The sequence below is a fragment of the Rhinopithecus roxellana genome, chromosome 12 (genome assembly GCF_007565055.1).
Source record: "Rhinopithecus roxellana isolate Shanxi Qingling chromosome 12, ASM756505v1, whole genome shotgun sequence".
NCBI classification, from domain to species: Eukaryota; Metazoa; Chordata; class Mammalia; order Primates; family Cercopithecidae; genus Rhinopithecus; species Rhinopithecus roxellana.
Window position 1 is genome coordinate 90,275,842 of NC_044560.1, and position 16,287 is coordinate 90,292,128.

The following is a 16,287-nucleotide window of genomic DNA, read 5'->3' on the forward strand; positions in this document are numbered from 1 at the left end:
TTAGTAGAGACGGGGTTTCACCGTGTTAGCCAGGATGGTCTCGATCTCCGGACCTCGTGATCCGCCCGTCTCGGCCTCCCAAAGTGCTGGGATTACAGGCTTGAGCCACTGCACCCGGCCTGAATCCTCTTTTTTAGCCCCTTTTTGTTGTTCTTCCTCTTCCCTAGCTAATGTTGAAAGGTTTCCAGGACTTAGTCCTTGAACTTGATCTCTTCTCTATGTTTACTCCCTGAATGATGCCATCTAGTCTCCTGGCTCTAAAATTCCAGCCTGGGCCAGGCACAGTGGCTCACACCTGTAATCCCAGCACTTTGGGAGGCCGAGGCGGGTGGATCGCCTGAGATCAGGGGTTCGAGACCAGCCTGCCCAACATGGCAAAACCATGTCTCTACTAAAAATACAAAAATTAGCTGGGCATGATGGTGGGCACCTGTAATCCCAGCTACTTGGGAGGCTGAGGCAGGAGAATCACTTGAACCCGGTAGGTGGAGGTTGCAGTGAGCCAAGATAGCACCACTGCACTGTAGTCTGGGTGACAGAGCTAGACTCCATCTCAGAGCGGGGGAAAAATCCAGGCTGGGTCTCTCCCTGAACTCTAGATTCATATATTCAATTGTCTATTCAAAGTTCCACTTGAGGGGTGGGCATGGTGGCTCAAGCCTGTAATCCCAGCACTTTAGGAGACCAATGAAGGAGGATCACATGAGGCCAGGAGTTTGAGACCAGCCTGGGCAACATGGCGAAACCCGGGTCTTTAGGCATTTCAAACCTAATATATTCAAAAGGACATTTCTACCCTGTTCCCCAAAAAACAAACAACCACAGCCACCAATGAACCACAAACCCTCTGCATCTCTGGTACCAATCTTCCCCATCTCAGGAAATAGCAGTCTGTCCTTTCAATTTCTCAGGCCAACACTTTGGAGTTATTTTTTATTCTTTCCCTGCTCATTCCATAACCAATGTATAAGCAAATCCAGATGATTCCTTCTTTGTAATTATTACAGAATTTGAACACATTTTACCACCTCTGTTGCCGCACTCTGGCTCCACCCATCATTTTGTAGCCACCAATTTTCACTTGAATTATTATACTGGCATTATAGCTGGTTTCCCTGTACCCACTCTTATCTCACAGTAGTATGATCTCAACATATGAACGAGAGCGATCCCCCCTTTTTTTTTTTTTTGAGATGGAGTCTTGCTCTGTTGCCCAGGCTGGAGTGGCGCGATCTTGGCTCACTCCAACCTCCACTTCCCGGATTCAAGTGATTCTCCTGCCTCAGCCTCCTGAGTAGCTGGGACTACAGGTGCGTGCCACCATGCTTATTTTTTGTATTTTTAGTAGAGATGGGGTTTCTCTGTGTTAGTCAGGATGGTCTCAATCTCTTGACCTCACGATTCACCTGCGTCGGCCCCCCAAAGTGCTGGGATTACAGGCGTGATTCACCGTGCCTGGCTGAGCAATCCTTTTAAAACCTAAGTTAAATCATGTTACTATCTCACACAAAGCCCTCCAATGGCTTCCCGTTTCACCTAGAATAAAAGCCAAAGGTTTTACAATGATCTATGCAGCCATAGGTGATCTGAACTCGTCTCTGGCCTCCTCTCCTGATACTCTTTCCTTTCATCTTTCAGGTCCAGCCATTCTAGGTTCTTTGGTGTTCCCTGAACATAACAAACATACTTCTGCCTCAGGGACTTTGCACCTGTTCTTCTTTGGCTTATCCATTCTCCAGATAGCCATGTGACTTGTTTGCTCATATTTATCTGCTCAGATGTCTCCTTATTAGAAGAGCCTTCTTTGACCATCCTATATATATATAAAAGCGTAAACTTGACTGGGCGCAGTGGCTCATGCGTGTAATCCCAGCACTTTGGGAGGCCAAGGCAGTTAGATCACAAGGTCAGGAGTTCGAGACCAGCCTGCCCAATATGGTGAAACACCATCTCTACTGCAAATACAAAAATTAGCTAGGTGTGGTGGCACATGCCTGTAGTCCCAGCTACCTGGGGGGCTGAGTCAGAAGAATCTCTTGAGTCCAGAAGGTGAAGGTTGCAGTGAGCCGAGATCGCACCACTGCACTCCAGCCTGGGCATCAGAGCAAGACTCTGTCTCAAAAAAAAAAAAAAAAAAGTAAACTTTCCCCTATTGACATTGACTCTCCATCTCCTCTTCGTCTCCTTTAGTATTCTCCATAGCATTTATGTGACAAGCTATGTATTTACCTGTTTATATTTCTTTTCTATCTTCTCCTACTAGTATGTAAGTTCTGTGAGAGCAAGGTCTTTGTTTTGTTTACTACTATTGTTTCTGGTACCTGGAACATGACCTGGCACATAGTATGAAGTAAATATTTGATGAGTGAAATGTGGGTTAGCACAAAATTGTAGATGATCTTATTGCCAGATTTAAAAGTTCCCATTGTATTAGTGCTCCCATCAAGGGCCCTTTATTATTATTATTATTATTTTTTTTTTTTTTTTTTTTTTTTTTTGAGACGGAGTCTCGCTCTGTCACCCAGTCTGGAGTGCTGTGGCCAGATCTCAGCTCACTGCAAGCTCCGCCTCCCGGGTCCATGCCATTCTCCTGCCTCAGCCTCCCGGGTAGCTGGGACTACAGGCGCCCGCCACCTTGCCCGGCTAGTTTTTTGTATTTTTTAGTAGAGACGAGGTTTCACCGTGTTAGCCAGGATGGTCTCGATCTCCTGACCTCGTGATCCGCCCGTCTCGGCCTCCCAAAGTGCTGGGATTACAGGCTTGAGCCACCGCGCCCGGCCGGGCCCTTTATTATTTTTCTGGGTAGTAGGTTATTCATATCTAAAACTCTTTCTTTGTGCCTCAACAAGCTCTAGGAAAAAGCAAAAGGAAAATAAATAAATAAAGATTTCACATAGAAAAAAAAATAAAACCCTTCCCTATTATTGGAAAAAAACAAACATGACATATATAAAGCAATTTTCATTTTTTAAAGCTTGTGAGACTATAGCATCTTTATATCATAGTATAATAGGTACTCTATAAATAAATAAACAAGGTCTCACTTTGTCTCAAATAAAAAGGCTGGAGTGCAGTGGCATGATCATGGCTTGCTGTACCCTTGACTCCTGGGCTCAAGCCATCTTCCCACCTCAGCCTCCCCAGTAGCTGGGACTATACACACATGCCACCACATCTGGCTCAATTTTAAAAATTTTTTGTAAAAATACGGTCCCACTGTGTTACCCAGTCTGCTCCTGAACTCCTGGGCTCAAGTGATCTTCCTGCCTCAGCCTCCTGAAATGCAGGGATTACAAGCAAGAGCCACTGCATCTGGCCTGATTTAGTCAGTTTGGACAAATGTATACAGTCATGGAACCACCCCCACAATCAACATAAGGAACATTTCCATCATCCCCTATAGTTCTTTTGTGATCCTTTTAGTCAATTTCCTTCCCTCACTCTCAGCCTCTTCCATTTCTAGTTGTATAGTTTTGCTTTTCTGGAAAGTTATATAAATGGAATCACATGGCATGTAGCCTTTTGTGTTTGGCTTTTTTCATGTAGCATAATAGTTTTGAGAATTATCTGTGTTGTTGTATGTATCAGTAGTTTTGTTCTATTTTATTGCAGAATATGTAGTCCATTATATGGATGCACAATTTGTTTATACGTTTGCCAGTTGATGGACATTTAGGTTGTTTCCAGTTTTTTATATTATGAATAATGCTGCTGTAAACATTCATATACAGGTCTTTGTGCGGACATACGTTTCTGTTTCTCTTGGATAGATACCTAGGAGTGAGATTGCTGGGTCCTCTGGTCTAAGGCCGGGCGCAGTGGCACATGCCTATAATCCCAGCACCTTTGGAGGCTGAGGCGGGATAATTGCTTGAGGTCAGGAGGTCGAGACCAGGCTGGCCAACATGGTGAAACCCCATCTCTACTAAAAATACAAAAATTAGCTGGGTGTGGTGGCATGCGCCTGTAATCCCAGCTACTCAGAAGGCTGAGGCAAGAAAATTGCTTCAACCTGGGAGGCAGAGGTTGCAGTGAACCGAGATCATGCCTTCCAAAGTGCTGGGATTACAGCCGTGAACCACCATGCCCAGCTAGATAGATTTTTTTTAACCCTTGAAAAGTACTGCCTAAATGAGCAGTTTGCCCTCCTTGCTGATCTTCATCACATCTAGATGTCAGGTCTGCTTCATGGGAGCTTGCCCTGTATGTATCCTCCCCGGACTGATGTTCAGGCCCCTTGCTTCTCCTCCCGGGTTGTGGGTATGGAGGGGTTGCCCTCTGACAACTCCAGGGTACTTGCAGTGCTCATACATCCTCTTGTACTTTGCTTCCTCCCCGCAAGAGGTTCCCTAGTGCTTCTGTGACTTTTTTCTTCTGGCTGCATCCTGAAGTCTGGCCTTCCAGGAGGGCTGGGAATGGAAAGTTAAGTGTGACGTCCTCTGACACCCTCCCTTCTAGTAGAAGGGTCTGAGGTTTGTTTATTTAAGCTGAGCAGAGGATGCCAAAGATAGAGGTTTGAGTCAGCTTGACACTGACTTAGGCGCTCCTTTTCACTCTCCTTGTTCCTTCTTCCCTTTCCCCTCCCCCGCTGGCCAGTTGTTTCCTGGGCTTTGTCTGAGATACACTGTACAGTTTTAGTCCCAGTCTACTAGTGCCTGCTGAAAAACAGTCAGAGGCGAGATGGAGGAGAAGCTGCCAGGAAGTTTCTGACAACACTAAGCTCCGGCCTCTGCTTCTGTGCTGATAGTACAGGACAGCAGTAACCTCAGGAGAAAGGCATCCAGAGGCCTGCGCTGAGCTTTTGGCTAACTCAAGGGAGGAGAAAGGACGGGCCTGGAAATGCCCTTCTTAGATTCATCTTATTTACCACCAACCATCTTTATTTTGACTCACGTTCTTGGAGTTGCTGGTGTTCTATACTGGAAGAGGCATACCAGAGGTAGAGCAGGTAACTAACTGGTATCCAGTTATTCTTTAAATCTACTGTGGGACTTTTGAGGGTGGGGTGAATGACAGAGGTCTTCCCAGTTGCTTTCCTTAAAGGGCCAGTATGTCCTTCAGCTGGGGTGCTGTCAGACTTAAGTGTGTGTGTGTGAGTGTAATGAAGAAGCTGGTCTGCCCTGGGGCCACTTTGGGATGGAGGGGGTGCTCTTTACAGTGAGTCTGTCTGGAGAGTGCTGGTTAGATGAGGTGATGACTGGGCCCGAAACTGAAGGGAAGTGGCTGCTATGCTGACTTAGTCTTTCGTCGGAGAACTGAACTCTTTCTTTACTTTCTCAATCTCAGAGTGGTTTACTGGACCCTTGTTTTTAACTGAAAACATACAGTAACTCTGTACCCTCCTCCAGGTATGTATTTGGGTTGGAGAAGTTTCTGTTAACTTGGTGTGTTTTGGGGTGAGAAAAGGCAGAGGAGGAAGGGTCAGTCAGCAGAAGGGGTCAGTCCTTGCCAAGGGGCATCTTGGAACACTGGGTGTCTGTGTTCTTTTTGATATCATTGATACTATTCCTACACAGTTTGGCTGTGTGTATGCGAATTATCTTGTTCAATGCAAGGAAGTTAATAATCCCTCTCTTCCCTAGGGAATCAGGCTTTGATAATTAAAAATTGTTTTTTTTTTTTTTTTGGTAATGGCACCAGAGCCCTCATTCTTCTCATATTGCTATTAGTTATATTCTGTTGACTTCTGAACACTCAGAGCAGGGATCAGCCCTGAGTTTGGCTAATTCTGAGTCTCCATAGTTGAGGATTCATATGGTCTAACTTTTACTGGAGTATACCCTTGGGTCTCATTGCCTTCAGTATTCTCATTGTGATGGGCTCACTACCTTCAAACTAAGGTATGTAGACACTTTTTATAGTGTATCTTACAAGTCAAGGTGGAGAATTGATGGCTTATTATTTAGCTGTCTATTAAAAGTTCACAAACGCCTGAGAGAATTAGAATTAGATTCAGTCATTCCCCAGTGTCCTTTCCAGTAAGTCTCAGAAAAGCTTTTGACTAAATATTCAGATCCTAGTGTGTGTCTATATCAGCAAAAACAAAGACAGACATTTTAGAGTATGTTTGATTGTATGGTGGTGTTTTTAAAAAAGCCACCTCAAAGTGGCTTTCCTGTATTTGAACTTAGAAAGAAAGAGATAGGCAGGCTTAAGTTGTTTGCTCCTATTTACTATTTCACATGTAATGAGAAAATAAATATAATATCATTTAGGTGGAGGCTGCTGCTTTTCTTTCCTTGTGCATTATGGTAATGTCATTTCTAAACATTAATAACTAATAATTAGTTGTTAATATTTTTAAAGTTTATCTTCAGTATAGGACTTTTATGGAACTTAAGAGCTATCACTCTGCATTTTAAGTGAGTTCTTTTTTATGTTTAGAAATATTAATTTCACAAACAACCATAAAGTAATTGAAATAAAAAGATACATTGTAAAAGGTTTTTATTTCTGTGAAACAACTTTGATTCTAATACCAAATAGTTATATTGGGAATGTGCTATGTTCGCTTTATCTGTAAAATGAGAGATGTCTTTTTTCAATTGGAGACTATGGATTCCAAATCTTCTGTGGAGTTTCTTAGGAGATTCTGTACCCATTTTATTATAATTGCAATTTTAAGATGCATTTCATTTATTTAAAAATATGTTTTTAAAAATAATATGTACACTCTAATTACTTGCCAGTTGGACATCACAGAATAAAGTTTTTCCACCATCTCTGTGTATATATTTGTACTATTAATAAATGTACCCTTGATTAAAAACACGAAGATTGTTTCTTCTGATCTAGTTTTTTTTTTTTTATTGGAATTACATACACTATTGCAGAGCAAATTATAGAACATAGGTCCTGTGCCTAATAATAGTAAAAATAATGATTTAGGCAAAGCTCAGTTGTATGAGCTCAGGTGTTAACTGAACATAATAGTGAAGTGGTTAACTCATCTCTAGGTAGTAATATTGTAGTACTGATTTAGTGTGTGCACCAGAAGTTTCTGTTCTTTTTTCTCACTTTTCTATTTGTGTTTACATATTATGAAGAATGTTCATAGTTGTTTTTTTTTTTTTCTTTTTTTCTTTTTTGGAGACGGAGTTTTGCTCTTGTTGCCCAGACTGGAGTGCAGTGGTGCGCAATCCTGGCTCATTGCAAGCTCCGCCTCCCGGGTTCAAGTGATTCTCCTGCCTCAGCCTCCCAAGTAGCTGGGAATACAGGCATGTGCCACCACAGCCGGCTAATTTTGTATTTTTAGTAGAGATGGAGTTTCTCCATGTTGGTCAGGCTCGTCTCGAACTCCTGACCTCAGGCGGCAGATCACCTGAGGTTGGGAGTTCGAGACCAGCCTGACCAACATGGAGAAATCCTGTCTCTACTAAAAAATACAAAATTAGCGGGGTGTGGTGGCGCATGCCTGTAATCCCAGCTACTGGGGAGGCGGAGGTTGCGGTGAGCTGGAGTGGAATCTCACCATTCCACTCCAGCCTGGGCAACAAGAGTGAAACTCCATCTAAAAAAAAAAAGTCAGTAAATATTAGCTTGAATAAATAAAAAAGTAAAGATGGCACTAGCTGTAAACTGTAGCATGAACCACGCCGTGTTCATTTGTTTATTAAGAGGATTTGGTTTAGTTTAATGTGTGATCTAAAATGGATGCTCGGTATAGGTTAATTAGACGATATAGAGTTGCCCTGTGTTTTAGTTTATTAAATCTCACATTTTGATAGTATAAGCAGGAAAAGAGCTTTATGGTTTTTTTCCTCTCTAGGGTCTTGTTTTCTTTACCTGTAAAATGAAGGAGTTGGATAATATGATCTCTTAAAGTTTTCTCCATTTCCAACATCCCACTAGGAAGAACAGCCATAATCGTGGATCCAAACTATATGAAGTACAATCTAAGATTGCATTCCATCACCTCCCCATCTTGGCTTTTTTATTTAAAGCAGTTCCCTTTATCATACTATTGGGTTATATTAAACCTAAGATCAATTATAAAATGGCCAAACCTTGTACATGAATTGTTGTCTCCCTTGCAATCGCTGCTATGGGTTTGGTTGTCTTGAACTTCAGCATAAGACTTACAGGTATCCTAGAGCCAGGTGTGGTGGCTCATGCCTGTAATCCTAGCACTTTGGGAGGTGAAGGCATGGGGATCACTTGAGGTTAAGGAATTTGAGACCAGCTTGGCCAACATGGTGAAACCCCATCTCTTATCAAAAAATAAAAAAATTAGCTGGGTGTGGTGGTGTGCGCCTGTAATCCCAGCTAGTCGGGAAGCTGAGGTGGGAGAATCACTTGAACCCAGGAGGCAGAGGTTGCAGTGAGCCAAGATTGCACCACTGCATTCCAGCCTGGGCAACAGAGAGAGACTCCATCTCAGGAGAAAAAAAAAAGACCTACAGGTATCCTAGTTAAATTTTGTCCTGTGAGATTTGTTGCAGCCTTCTAAACTTTTTAGATTTCTTTGAGCTTTAATTCTTCCATGTATGGCAGTAGCTGTGTGTTCTCCATTTATGTTATCTACAAATTAGTTAAGCACATAATAGGGACTCAAATATTTGAATAAATGGTCATATATCTAACGTGTCTTTGCTCAAATAACTAAAGCATTAGAATGTTTAATCAAGGTACAGTCTTAGTCTTTTCCTTTCTTTTCCTTTTTTTTTCTTTTAAAGAAACAAGGTTTTGCTATGTTGCCCAGCCTGGACTTGAATTCCTGGGGCTCAAGCCTCCTCCCACCTTAGCCTCCCAAGTAGCTGGGGCTGTAGGCACCCTCTACCATGCCTGGCTCTTTTTCTTTCCTTTGCATTTTTCTTTTTCTTTCTTTCTTTTTTTTTTTGAGACGGAGTCTTGCTCTGTCACCCAGGCTGGAGTGCAGTGGCGCAATATCGGCCTACTGTAAGCTCCGCCTCCCGGGTTCACACCATTCTCCTGCCTCAGCCTCCCAAGTAGCTGGGACTATAGGCGCCCGCCACCACGCCTGGCTAATTTTTTGTATTTTTAGTAGAGATGGGGTTTCACCGTATTAGCCAGGATGGTCTCGATCTCCTGACCTCGTGGTCCGCCTGCCTAGGTCTCCCAAAGTGCTGGGATTACACGTGTGAGCCACCGTGCCCGGCCTGCATTTTTTTTTTTTCTTAAATATTTGTACAGTGTAGTAGAAAGACCACTTAACTTGGAATCAGAAGATCTAGGCTCTAAGCCCTTGCTCTTCTGCTTACTACTATGTAATGCTGGACTGGTCACTTACTTCCTCTGGTCTTCAAATTTCTAGGCTGTTTGAGAAGAAAAAAGACTAAGGTCTCTAACTTTCTGTGATTCTGATTCAGTTCGATCATCTGGCTTGTTCTTGGAAGTCATAGGAATTGTGGTTGAGAGCAGGTTGAGAGTCTGGAGTCAGATTGCCTGTGTTTTTATCCTAGTTCTGCCACTACTGGCTGAGTGACATTAGTCTGTCTGGCCTCTGTTTCCTCATCTGCAAAATGGGTTTAATTATGCTGCTTGGTTGTTTTTACTTAGTTTCTTCTTCTTCTTGTTCTTCTTGTTCTTTTTTTTTTTCTTTTTTCTTTTTTTTGTGAGATGGAGTCTTGCTTTGTCGCCCAGGCTGGAGTGCAGTGGCATGATCTCAGCTTACTGCAACCTCTGCCTCCTGGGTTCAAGCGATTCTCCTGCCTCAGCCTCCCGAGTAGCTGGGATTTCAGATGTCTGCCACCACGCCCAGTTAATTTTTGTATTTTTAGTAGAGGTGGGGTTTTACCATGTTGGTCAGGCTGGACTTGAATTCCTGACCTCAAGTGATCCTTCCAGAACTCCTGACCTCAAGGGGTCCGTCCATCTTGGCCTTCTGGAGTTCTAGGACTGCATGCATGAGCCATAACGCCTGGCCTTGATTTAGTTCTTAGAACACATTCTGCATGTGGTAAGGAATATGTGATTATTTGCCATCATTATTAGAATTTTTTCACATAAGATATCATTGAAGACATAGTACTTTCCTGTGAGCTGTTGGGATGAAACAGTAATTGTCCTTATTTTTTAATTTTTTAAATTTAAAAAAATTTTCATATATGGAGACGGGCTTTCTCCATGTTGCCCACGCTGGTCTCGAACTCCTGGACTCAAGCAATCCTCCATGTTGTCCTCTCAAAGTGCTGGGATTACAGGCTTGAGCCACCAGCGCCCGGCCAATCTTTATAGTTAGTAATTAAGAACTGTGACATGCCGGGTGTGGTGGCTCACGCCTGTAATCCCAACATTTTGGGAGGCTGAGGCGGGTGGATCATGAGGTCAAGAGTTCAAAACCAGCCCGGCCAAGATGGTGAAACCCTGTCTCTACTAAAAATACAAAAACTAGCCAGGCGCTGTTGTGGGCACCTGTAATCCCAGCTACTCGGGAAGCTGAGGCAGGAGAATCGCTTGAACCCGGGAGGCAGAGGTTGCAGTGAGCCGAGATTGCGCCACTGCACTCTAGCGTGGGCAACAGAGCAAGACTCCGTCTCAAAAAAAAAAAAAAAAAAAAAAAAAGAAAAAGAAATATGACAGAAGCCAATACAGGGGTATATAAAAAGTAGGTGATATGTTATGATCACTGTTTTACACGTTAGAAAGAAAGATGTTTGTGTCTTTTATATCTTTAATAGTGGGTGATTTGGGCATTTTAGGAAAGACATTAAGTATATACCTTCAGTTTTCTTTGTTTCTGTGAGAAAGCCAGTAGCTGTCAATTCTCAGGTAACTTCTGACCACATGTGGAAATACTGGCCTGAACCTCTTCCCTCCACTCACCCTTTTTAAGATCTGCAGGTAGCAGCCAGATTCACTTTTTCCTACCTTTAACAGGAAATGACTAAAGGTTGGGGAAAAAAGAAGGGGAATGGCTCGGAGGACTCTACTAGCCCATCTCCTCTGGATAATTAAGAGCTGACTGTCCTATTCAAAGTCCTCTCCTCCATTGCAGCAGAACTTGCCTCCTTTTTGAGGCTCAGGACCTCTTGGGAACTTGAAGGGAAGGCCTGTCTCCTGTAGGTAGACTGATCTTGTCCCCACGACTCTACCCTACTTTTCTCAGTCTGCAGTGCCGTTAGGGGAAATAGGTTCTGCTTGAGTGCCAGGGAATTGAGGAGATGGCAGATTTTGGTTCACTTTCCTCCAGCTTCACCCAGTAATTATTATTTTAATTTTTAGATACTGTGAATTCAGTATTTCCAGAAGTTGCCGCATGTGCTCATTTTGGATGTGTCCTAAATCTCTAGTCAACCAGAGTTAAGATTTTTTATTTTTATTTTTTTGAGACATAGTCTTATTCTGTCACCCTAGCTGGAGTGCAGTGGTGCAATCTTCACTCACAGCAATCTCTGTCTCTGCAGTTCAAGTGATTCTCGTGCCTCAGCCTCCCAGGTAGCTGGAATTACAGGCATGTGCCACCATGCCCGGCTAAGTTTTGTATTTTTTAGTAGAGGTGGAGTTTCGCCACGTTGGCCAGGGTGTCTCCAACTCCTAACCTCAAGCGATCTGCCCACCTTGGCCTCCCAAAGTGCCGGCATTACAGGTGTGAGCCACTGTGCCTGGCCGAGTTAAATGTTTTTATTTCTTACCCTTCCCAAGAATATTTCACCTTCTTACATATACAACTCCTGTACCTTAGTTTGCTTATTCTGCTTTAGGTCCTTCTCAGAGACAGCAGGGTATAACAGGAAGCACAACTTTGGAACTGGACAGATGGACGTGTAATCTTGGTCAAGTTATTTAACCTTTTAAAGTCCTAGCATTTTTATCTCTAAAATGGAAATGATAATACCTTTCTTGGAGAATTGTTGGGGTTAAATGAAATGATATTTAAAATTTTTAGCACATTAACTGTGAACTAACAGTTACATACAGCAAATGTTCAGTTAATTTTAGCTTAGATTATTGAGTGCCTTCTAAATGTGATAGAGATTGGGTTATAAAGACAAAAGAGTCCCTACACTCAGAAAATTTATTTTTTTATTTTTTATTTTTTATTTTTGAGAGAGTCTCACTCTGTGCAACTTCCACCTCCTGGGTTCAAGCAGTTCTCCCACCTCAGCCTCCCAAGTAGCTGGGATTACAGGCATGTGGCACCAAGCCCAGCTAATTTTTTTTGTATTTTAGTTAGAGACGGGGTTTTACCGTGTTGGCCCCAGGGTGGTCTTGAACTCCTGAGCTCAGGCAGTTTACCTGCCTTGGCCTCCTAAAGTGCTAGGATTACAGGCGTGAGCCACTGCACTCAGTCTCACTCAGGGAATTTAAATCTGATAAAAGAAGAGGTTACTAAATATGAGTCAGGAAATGTTCATTCCTTTTTTTTCTCTCTTCCCTATTTCTTATGCATTCCTTTTCCCAGTACAAGGCAAATTCTAGGAGGACCCTTCCTCTCCAAGGCTAAAAAGAGTCTTAAAGAGGGACAAACTGAGTACAATTGTCACAGGTTATCGGGGTGACTGAGAGCTTAGTCTAGGCGGGATAAAGTCAGCTGTGAGAACCGTTATTAGTAAGCAGTAACAGGATTATTAGCAGTTTGTAGGTGGGAGGGATACCCACTTGGGAGTGAAGTTGTCAAGCAACTGAGGCAGGTCATAGGGCTTGTTTAAACTGAATGGCCTTCTAGGCAAGCTTGCATTTACTTGTTTTCATTTGTAGTCTTTTGGGCTAATCTCTGGAAACTTGCTTTCCTACGTGCTGCCCCTCCTCCCTCCCTGCCTTCAGGACAGGATTGAAAGCAGCATTAGCCTGAAGAAGTCGTTCTATTTAGGGAGCTAGAGCGGAGGGCCAGTGATTAGGCCCTTATCTGCAACGGGGCCTTTTTGAGTGTTGTGGGGCAGGGCTGCAGTGTCTGTTCTGACACCCACAGAGGCTGGACTTCTCTGTCCCCTGGTTGGGTCAGAACTGTGAAGAACCAATAGAAGGGCCAGGCCAGCTGAATGAAAAAGCCCTTCATTGTGTTTCTTCAACATTCCAGTGTCTGGTACAATTAGCCAAGACTCGGAAAACAAGTTGGACAAACAAGCAGGCAGCCTTCTACTGATGGATAAAAGGATTTCTGGCACAGCTGAGTTAAGTGCACTGACTGTAAAGACAGAGTAGGAGGCTCTGGGAAGAAGAAGGGGACTTTGGAATGCCATTCCTGGCTGTGATGGGAAAGAATGGAGCAACAAGCAAACGGTATTTTTGAAGCTGATAAAATCTGCTGTGATAATCTACCTGGGAGGCTGGCTGAGGCGAGGCTGGCTGAGGTGGGGCTACTCTGTAAAGTACATGGAATCATTGGGGAGTGACTGTGACTCTTCCCTTTGGGCAGCTGTAAGTGTGGGGAAGGGAAACTCTCTTTGGAATCTAGGGATCTGTTTGCAGTGGACAGTGAGTGTATGAGCTTGCTCCATTATAGTCTCTCCCATCATGAGACCTTCTCAGTTGGTTAACACTTTATGTGTACTTCTGCCTGAGAAGAGGCACACCTGAGGAGCAAGTTGTTGGGCAATGGATGCACTGTTCCTGACTTGGCAGCAAACCACTTAGCTCACTAGCTCTCCTGCGACTACGATTCCCCAGATTACAAGCTTCTGCTCTGCAAATGGAGGGTAATTCAAAGACCAGTTTCTACCTACTCGGGCTTACTCACTTCATACCTTGACTGGACTTTTGCATATGGAGCTCTCCCTCTGTATGCTCTAATTGGTCTGGAAACACTGAGCCGGTGATACTTTTGAACAGCGTGCTATATGCCTGAGATATGGACCCAGTTTTTGGAAGTGCCCTAGGAGGAGCTTCCTCTCTGACCTCAAGGGAAGAAGGAGGTCAGTAGGAAGTGGTGGGTGGAGCCACTTCTCTGTTCTGCTGTCTCCTCTCTACACCTCGCAGCCCTTTTTCAGGAGCTGTGAAGGGTGCACAGGCCACTAGCTGGAGGTTCTTTGGTACCCCCTCCTTTTAGGTGGGGTCAGCAGGCACAGGGGCACCATGTGGCCGAGTTACCAAGATGAGCACGAGTTCAACGCCCACCTGGTTTGTCGCATGTGCTGTATGGGTTAGTATGTGAAGTTTTTTTTTTTTTCCTTGTCTGGGCCTGAGGATCCCAAATAGCCCTTGCTCTCATTGACTCATAGGAATGCATGGACTTTGAAGCCTTGTGGTGTTAAAACCTTTGGGCTTGTTAAAATGTGCAGTGGAATAGATTGGGGTGCCCTACTTCCCGGGGAACTTCTTAAGCTTGCAGTAACTGGCAGTTAAGAGCCCAAGCTTTGGGTATAGAACTTTTTTATAAAGACTGAATTCATACTTATGCTTCTGCCTGTATCAGGAAACCACTTTTAAGGTATGTTGCATAGTGCTGAAAGTCCAGAGTGTATTTTTAGCAGAAGTTGGTTGGTTACGGAGTCCACCTCTGAGCAGACTGGGGGGGGGGGGGCGGGGGGGATGGGTGGTAGGAGGGAGGAGTCATGGCCTATGTTTCCTCTTTGGGGTTTAGTGCTAGTTCTTTTACACTTTACTCTGCCAGCTGTGACAGAGAGAGAAAAAGACTCAAAGATGATCTGGGGACAAGGACCTAAAGTCATGTTAGCTGTGACTTAGATCTCTCTTGATAAGGCATCATTAAATAATGATTGTTTAAGTAATGTCCTGTGGCCTTGAACAAGTGACTTAAGCTTTTTGGCCATAAGTTTCCTTGGTTTCAAAATTATAGGGTATACACATTGGCGCTAGACTGAGAGACATCAATTCTCTGTAAAATGAAAAAAAAAAAGATAAAGAAAATATAGTGTGTCTTTCATAAAGCTAAACTTAAAAGAATTGTTTTTTATTCTGAAATTGTCTTTCCTATTTTTTAATGTTAAAATATCCTTTATTTTGTGAAAGAATTGTTATTATGTGGTAGTGTGTTTTTAAGATATTCCTACTTAGCAAAATGAAAAGTTGACAGCTGTTAGGCTTTCTGATTTATTGTGGAACATGTATTGGTCTATGAAATCTAAGTTTGGGAACCACTGGTTTGGTAATCTACTGTCTTTTGATTTTATATTTTGAGGCTCTAACAAGGAGCAAAATTGTGACCCAAACAGGCAGATTTTCATTAAAATTGAAGTAACTCGTTGTTTGATGAAGAGAAGACCTTAGAAAAATCTCAGAGAGGGAGAGCAGCAGAACTAGGGTTCTGATCAGTGTCCTGACTCCTAGGCTAGTGCTTCCAAGTAGGTGCTTTTTGAGGAAAAAAAGCTGACACAGCAATAATGCTTGGGGCACAGGAGGGGCAGTTTTAGTGGTCTACTTTTTTATTTTTCCTGTATCGTTGAGATGTCTTCCCTGGGACCTAGAAGAAAGAATTGCCTGTATCTAAAAGTGCTTGGAGATAAACATACAGCAAAAGGGCCTTTCCTGTAACCAACAGAGAAGTATAGGAAAGTCCAAAACCTTTATTGAAAGTTTCAGGGCAAAAATATAATATAGCCCCGTCTCCCACAATCCCGCATAATCCCCTAAAGGCACTGTAGCCTAATAGTTAAGAAAATGGGCTTGGCATCAACTGTCTACATGGGGTTCCTACTCCACCACTTAACAGCAAAACCAACTGGGAACATTGCTTAACCTTTCTCTAGCTCGTTTTCCTCATTTTTTATTTTTCTTTTTCTCGTATCACTATAAAATAAAATCACTTGTATAGGGAGAATGGATGAAGATTAGCAGTAGATTTTCATGTTATATACTTTTCACATTATATTACTGCTATAACTACCAGCTAGCATTTATTAACTTATGTGTGAGAAACTAGGCTAAGTTCTTTCATATCATATACTCCTCACAATCACTCCATGATTTAGGGTCTATTTTGTTTTATTTTATTTTAGAGGTGGAGTCTTACTCTTGCTCAGGCTGGAGTGCAGCGGCATGATCTTGGCTCACTGCAACCTCCACCTCAGGGGCTCAAACGATTCTCCTGCCTCAACCTTCCAAGTAGCTGGAATTACAGGCATGCACCACCACGCCTGGCTAATTTTTGTATTTTTGGTAGAGATGGGGTTTCGCCATGTTGCCTAGGCTGGTCTTGAGCTCCTGACCTCAAGTGATCCATCTGTAAAAAATAAAAATAAATAAAATTACTATTCAAACCTCATTGCTTAAAAAAGGGAATAAAACAGACTCTAAATCAGCCGGGTGTGGTGGCTCATGCTTATAATCCCAGCACTTTGGGAGGCTAAGGCAGGCGGAGCAGTTGAGGTCAAGAGTTCAAGACCAGCCTGAGCAACATGGTGAAACCCCATCTCTACCAAAAAATAC

The 16,287-nt window shown here is 43.1% G+C and overlaps 1 protein-coding gene across 18 annotated transcripts in view; it reads left to right on the forward strand.

Moving 5' to 3' along the window:
- LOC104675570 (microtubule-actin cross-linking factor 1) overlaps window positions 1-16,287 on the forward strand; it is a 392,257-nt gene that overhangs the window by 102,898 nt on the left and 273,072 nt on the right. For 15 of the 18 annotated variants that reach the window (XM_030942493.1, XM_030942503.1, XM_030942499.1 and 12 more), the window contains exon 1: window positions 4,499-4,948. The exons of 2 other annotated variants lie outside the window; for them this stretch is intronic. In XM_030942493.1, the coding sequence (XP_030798353.1) occupies window positions 4,840-4,948 (109 nt within the window). In that variant the 5' untranslated portion in view covers window positions 4,499-4,839. Of the gene's footprint in view, window positions 1-4,498; window positions 4,949-16,287 lie in introns of those variants that run through there. One more of the 18 variants, XM_030942509.1, reaches the window with a different exon arrangement.